General features: G+C 35.9%; 1 protein-coding gene across 1 annotated transcript; it reads right to left on the bottom strand.

Moving 5' to 3' along the window:
* Positions 1-367: 367 nt before the first annotated feature.
* On the bottom strand, positions 368-4716 carry LOC127094301 (iron-sulfur protein required for NADH dehydrogenase, mitochondrial). The gene is made up of 8 exons (XM_051033154.1): positions 4449-4716; positions 4248-4356; positions 4037-4159; positions 2983-3080; positions 2659-2785; positions 2213-2298; positions 1477-1602; positions 368-882 (listed from the first exon to the last, which is right to left on the bottom strand). The coding sequence occupies exons 1-8, from the start codon at positions 4458-4460 to the stop codon at positions 724-726; spliced, it is 840 nt and encodes a 279-aa protein (XP_050889111.1). The 5' UTR covers positions 4461-4716; the 3' UTR covers positions 368-723.
* Between the last annotated feature and the right edge of the window lie 2139 nt (positions 4717-6855).

The following is a 6855-nucleotide window of genomic DNA, read 5'->3' as shown; positions in this document are numbered from 1 at the left end:
TCACATTTTTAATATGCCTACCTTTTCTTTTCCACACTCAACAACCTCCACACATATTGGATTGAATTCTTAGAAATCAGTTTCTCATATGCTCCTCGAGTGGACACTTGAAGGTGATAATAATTTGAAGAATGCAGGTTTATTAACTAAAATTACAACAGATTCAAGATGGTGGTACCCACTAATGATGCTAATAGGTTTCGGTGAGTGAGATCACTAACAGACTTGATAATTTGAGTAACAATGTCGAAATGACAACCCTAATGAGTGGTTTCGGTGATGGTGATCATTGAACGAAGTTACGAAGGTAGAGCATATAGAGAACAACAGTGTTCAAATAAACATACAAAATAAATATTTTCACAAATTAAACAAATCCGAAATTGTCATCATTTTGGTTTAAGCTCATTATAAGCGTAAAGACAGTCACATTACAGCTTAAGGAATGGCATCACAAAACACTGCTTTGCTTCCAATTCTATGTAATCTCAATGTTGAAGTTAAATTAAACCGCTAATTTGACAGCACCCATGTGACGTCAAAGAATCACTAACAGCTTATTAAACAAAATTGAACATACCTGAATCTACAAATCTATATCATATGCCAGGCCCGCATCTCATGCTACAATTTCAACAAAATTTAGAAGTAGTCAAAACCCAGTTTAACCAGCATAAGGGAAGCCAGCTCGGTCCTTTTTCTTGTTCACAGACCGGAGGGTTATCATAGTATAATTTCTGGTTGAAATTTTCGCTCCTTGAGTTTCTGAACAACTTTTTCAGCAATATTGCCATATGCTCTGGAAACTACCGAATCAGGTGCGGCCAGCACTATTGGGTGCCCTTGATCACAAGCTTCCCTGATCCCCACTTCCAGTGGTATCTTGAATAATCAATAAATGAAATTTGTCAGAAACACTAAAGATAAGTTTTGCAAATCTCACTTAAGACTAAGATAATAGGTGGCTTTGTTTATCAACAATTTAAGACACGCATATTACACAGTAATTAAAGAGAATTGTTCTTCTCAATTAGTAAAACCAACCTCCCCACCAAAAAAAAAACCTCGACCAAGTGCCAAGTCTCCCATGCAAAATCAGTAGCGCGGCACAATCCAAAGAATATGTCAAACTGCTTGTGTGTATCAGCAACCCAATAAAACGAGAAAAATGGCTATAGGGATTGTCTTATATCTCCTCTAGAAGAAAAGGATAACGTCTTGACTTTAAACACCTCAATCTCTCAAAATTTAGTTCTCACAAACTCAATAACAAATTCACATTGCCTATGTCTTCCTTATTAATTTTGGGTGAAGAAAAAATCTAAGCTAGAGACATAAGTACCCCGACATCATTTAATTTTATCGCTTGCTTCAACAGATTTCAATGATCTGCAAAATTATTATTTAAAACAGAGTCCAATGATCTGCAAAATTATAATTTAAAACACATAATCTACATACAGATAATCAGCATACCTCGCCAAGAAATTCTAATCCCATTTCAAGGGCTGTGCTATGAGCCCCTCCTTTTCCAAATATATATGAAGGTTCGCCACAATGTGGACACTTGAAGCAGCTCATATTCTCTATAACTCCCAAAATCTGTAAGGACGGTTACAGTTTTCGTATTAACACATCAAAGGTAGGATGCATTCATATACTTTTCAGATGATATGTTAATACCAAATCATAAGAAGAATTGGCCGAAATATCAATGTACGGTGACATAAATAAAAAACACATGCCGGAAAACAAATCATAGACGCACATATGAATATGATTCCACCACATTTCAGACTGGGTATGTTTTTTTATATTTATTCAAGTTAGGCTTACCAACATAAATAATAAAATGAATTAAGCCATTAGGATTTCTAAACCCATGGCATCAATGCCTAAACTCTGATTCCAACAAAATGCAACCTCCTGTTTCAGCAGGATTGGGATTTCAGAAAACTTAATGAGGTAGACTGTAGGAGGGCTGTAGTGCCACTAGATAGCTAAAATTCCATGCCAAATGTAGTAATGGCACAATGCATCTTTAGCATGACAATATAAACATTTCCCCTAAGAAAAAAAATTGGGATGAATTCCCATGAGGCGAAACTCCAATTACACCACAATGAATTGCTTAAAATTAATTAGTATACGTTCTGATTAACAAAAACTCATAAACAGGTAAAAAATACGCCAAGTCACTTGAGCATTGTACCGGAATATCAACTTTATTGAACATTTGTACTCCCCTCCTCGCATCCATTAATGCAACATCTTGAGGAGTCGAAACAATCAGTGCACCTACCATACAAGAAGAAAATTAAGTGTATGGAAACTAGATAAGGAAAGGTAATATCCAAAGGACAACTGGTTCAATTTTATCTGTGACTGATTTCTTTTAACATAAAAACAAGTATTCTAACTTTGAACGCTCATAATTCAATTCATACTCTACTGAAAACGTTATCATTCGAATTAACAGAACATGGTATAAACAGACCTATGAATACATAAGGAAGATAAGTGTCACAAAGACTAAAATTCATGAATCCAGACAAAGTAAGGGTCCAAGCTGTTTGCCAAAATTTTACTTTAGACATCACAAGCAGGCGAACCCCTAAAAAGCTTCCCACTAGAACCATCTTCATAATTCCTAAATACCTGATAATTGCAGATTCTGAGACATAGATATCTGGACATCACCGGTACCAGGGGGCATATCTATCACTAGAATGTCAAGGTGACCCCAGTCAACTCCCCTTGTCATTTTCTCAAGAGCGTTTGATACCTACGATAATCCAGCAATAGATATTCATATTTAAAAAAATGGAGTGGCTGTTTTGCAAGAAGAACTATTTCATAAAAATATTCAGCGATATGTTTTAATAAACAAGAACTAAAGTTGTAAAAGGAAGTTAAGGCATTAAATAGTTAATGAAAGTGAAAAGATGAAGAACCAAGGGGGAAAAACAATTTCAGGCATACCATGGGACCTCTCCAGACAATTGGGGCATTCTTCTCCACAAGGAACCCTATCGACATACACTTTATCCCAAAACTATCAATGGGAATCATTTTCTTATCTGAAATTACGCGAACAGAAAATTATTGTCATGAACTGCAATGGAAGATGGATGGAACTTAGCTGTAAAGAAAACCTTAATAAGCATTTCATCTATACGTAGCAATTTTAACAAAAAAGAAGAAAACATTTTTAAAAAAGACAAGAAAAACTGAACAGAGAAAAAAAAGCAGTTTTCATAAATTCTTGTTATGTGAAATGCTAGCAACACACTCCTATAAAATCATGTGTTGAGAAGAGTGTATTGCTAGTACTTCACTTCTAGTTATGTATTGGATTCCATCCAATCCAAAAATCAATGAAGTGGATGTTTATTAAAACAACCTTATTGAGTGCATTTTCATTTAAGATATCAACAAATATCACTTATGGATAAGTTTATCAAACTCAAAATGCCTAAGAAGTAAATTGAGTAGAAGTTAGCATTTTACTTTTACAGTTAATCATATAACTTGATTAACATCTAGAAAAAAAACAATCAAACAGTTGGTATTGCTTTATCATCATCACCACAGTTGCTTGAATGTGAACAAGAAAGCAAACTTTGTCTGATATTCGATGCTTTTCATTTAACATAACACAATGCCTAAAAACTTGCTTGTAGAAATCAAATGTCATTGAAGATGAATACTTATCACAAAAAGATAAAGTGGAAATAAATGAATAAATAAATATCGATGTAGCATCAACATTTTAGGTTAAAGGCATGCCAGTTTCCAACACGTACCAGCGTACAACACTACTACTATATATTCGGTTACTTTACAACAACAACAACCAAGCCTTATCCCACTAAGTGGGGTCGGTTACATGAATCAAATCACGCCATAATGTTCTATCAAATACCATATTTCTATCCAATTTGTTAATCTCGATAGTTTTTCTAGGTCTTCCTCGGCTCTTATAGTTTCTCTAGTTATATGTTAGTACTTTATAGAGAAATGTTGAAAGATATACCTAGAGTGACTTCAGGTTTTGTGTTGATGTTCATCATGATAGGAATGTTGGGTCCATATACATCAGCATCAAGTAAACCAACCTTCAGCTGAAACTTACTCGCAAGTGCAACAGCTAAATTCACTGTAAATGCAAATCAAATCAATCCATTTCAATTCATTCCCAACAAAACCTAAATAATTCATAAAGAGAAATTTTGAAGCTTTTTTACCAGCAGTTGTGGATTTGCCGACACCGCCTTTACCGGAAGCAATAGCTATGGTATCTTTCACTCCATCAATGCGAAGATTCTTCGCGTAGCTTCTAACACTGCCTAGCCACTGATCACAGTGAAAAAATACAATACAAAACTATAAAAAAATTAAGAAAAAAAAATGGAATCTATAGCGCATTCAATGTTCAGATGTTTTACCCTCGGCCTCATCAATTGCTACTCTTCAATAATGTGATTGAGCGCTCTGTGAAATCCTAACGGCGTTTAGTTGGAGTTTTTGTCAGTGTTATGTGTATGATTTCACCGTTGATTTGAATGTGTGTGTTGTTTTCTCAGGGGATTTTCGGTATGTGATGTGAAAAAAATCATGAACTTGAGTTTTTTTTAGTCTGTGTTTTGAGTTTGGTTAGGTTGAATTTGAGGAAACTCCTGTACAAATTAATTAATTCAACAACAGACGAGGATGAAATCGAATAGAACTTTATTTATTATTTTATTTTGTTTTCATTAAAAAATAATGTGATATCTCTAATTATAATTTGATTCGGTTTAGTCTATTATTGAATAAATGTTTCTTTTAAGTCTGCTAAATGTATTCGGTTAGTTACTCTCATCTTGTCGGTTAAATTTTGAGAACTTTCGTTCCACTCTAGGCACTGGTTATTAGATGACATGAAATCATTATATTATATTTTGATTTAAGTTTGTAAAATTAAAACAAATGTAAGCTGGAACGTTTTCAGATCTTCATTTTCATTTCATCCATTTTAACTTCACTTTGTGTTATCAAAAACCGTAGAAACATGTTTGGACGCTGAAGAAGACGTGAAACACATTTCATTTGCATTTCGTTGGTTCATTTTCATTTCTCCCTTTTCATTGTCGTAGAAGATGAAGCTCCATCAACCATTAATCGTAAGTACTTCTCATTTAGGTTACTTTATCCATCATGCATCAGCAAACTTTTTAGGTTTCTAGCCATCTTGTTACTGCTACTTCTCATTTAGGTAGCTTGCTTAGGTCATTGAAACTTGTTTATCCAGAATACGGAATGAAAGAAGAATTTCATTCAGCTACAATCATAAGGTATGATTTGTTACTAAAAATGAAAACTTTATTGGTTTTGTCATCTTCTAGTGCTATTTCTCATTTAGGTTGTTTGTTTAGGTCATGGATAGTCGTTTTTAGTGCATTGTGCATCATGGGGGTGAGTTTGTTGAGTTCACGAAATTAGGTTATAAAGGGTTAGAGGAAACTTGGGATGTTGATCCAGATTTTTGGAGTTACTTTGAAGTTCTGAATGGGTTAAAGGATTTAGGTCATCCTAGTGTAGATATCCTTTGGTATTACGATCAAATGGAGTTTAATAGCATGGTTTTGTTGAAAGATGACAATGAAACTAGGAGGATGAAGACAATTGTAGTACGACTGGACAGGTGCATTTATATGTTATTCATCCTACATTACAACCTAACATCATTGAGGAATTAATACTCTCATTAGAATACAATGTGGTAGGTCCCAATGTTGTTGAAGAAGCTACCACTGAGACTGCATTAGGGAAGAATAATGTAGAGGGGACCACTGAAGTTGAAAATTCGGTTAATGAAGGAGACAATTTGGATAAGGGGACCACTAAAGCTGAAACTATTATAGATGAAGGAGACATTGTGAATAAGGGGACCATTGATACTAAAATTGTTGTGGATGAAGGAGACACTGTGAATAAGGGGTCCACTGATGTTGAAACTGTTGGGGATGAAGGAGACATTTTGGAAAAGGGGATCACTGAAGTTGAAACTGTTGTGGGTGAGGGGCAAGGTGACTAGAATAATTTGGTTGATGAGGGACTAAACTGTAACATGCAGGAAGATGAGGGACAAAGTGAGGAAACTAATTTGGTTGATGAGGGACTAGATAATGGCAGTAAGGGTGATGCTTTGGATATTAATTTTGAATATTCTAATGATGATGTGGGTATGAATGAAGACATGGTAGTTGCTGAAGATGTGGCTCATGAAGATGATGAGGTTAAGGTGCAAAGGAATGAAAAAGGGAAGAAAAAGGGGAAAGGTAAAGGTAAGGGGAAGGGTAAAGGTAAAGGGGAAGGGAAAGGGAAAGTTAAAGGGAAAAAATGGAAGGGCAAAGGTATAGTGGGAAGACCACCTAGGCGACCGAAGCAGTGTGAAAGGAAGTGGTGAGGTAGGTGTCACATTACGCGAAAAACCGGCGGGAGAAAGACACAGAGCCGCCACCGTGCGTTATTTATCCCAAAGAGGGAAAGGAAACGCTCGAAGTAAACTTGGAAAGGAAATGGTCCTGCGACCAGAGATTGCAAGGATCGGGAGTCGGTTATGCGAAGGGAAGGTATTAGCACCCCTACGCATTCGTCGTACTCGATGGGATCCACGCTCAGAAAGAATAGAAGAAAGGTTGCTAAATAACTGCTCAAAACTGCACACAACTGGAGTGAGACACAGATGAAAGACGGAAGAAGCGGACTCGGCAGGATATCGCATCCTGGGCCTACGTAGTCTGTCAGACACAGACATCAGAGTCGATGTAGTTCGGGGAATACGGGAAACGTGCTCGCTAGGATGTCGCA

This window comes from Lathyrus oleraceus, chromosome 6 (genome assembly GCF_024323335.1).
Source record: "Lathyrus oleraceus cultivar Zhongwan6 chromosome 6, CAAS_Psat_ZW6_1.0, whole genome shotgun sequence".
NCBI classification, from domain to species: domain Eukaryota; kingdom Viridiplantae; phylum Streptophyta; class Magnoliopsida; order Fabales; family Fabaceae; genus Lathyrus; species Lathyrus oleraceus.
Note: the sequence above shows the minus strand (reverse complement) of the source record. Positions and strands in the feature narration are given on the sequence as shown.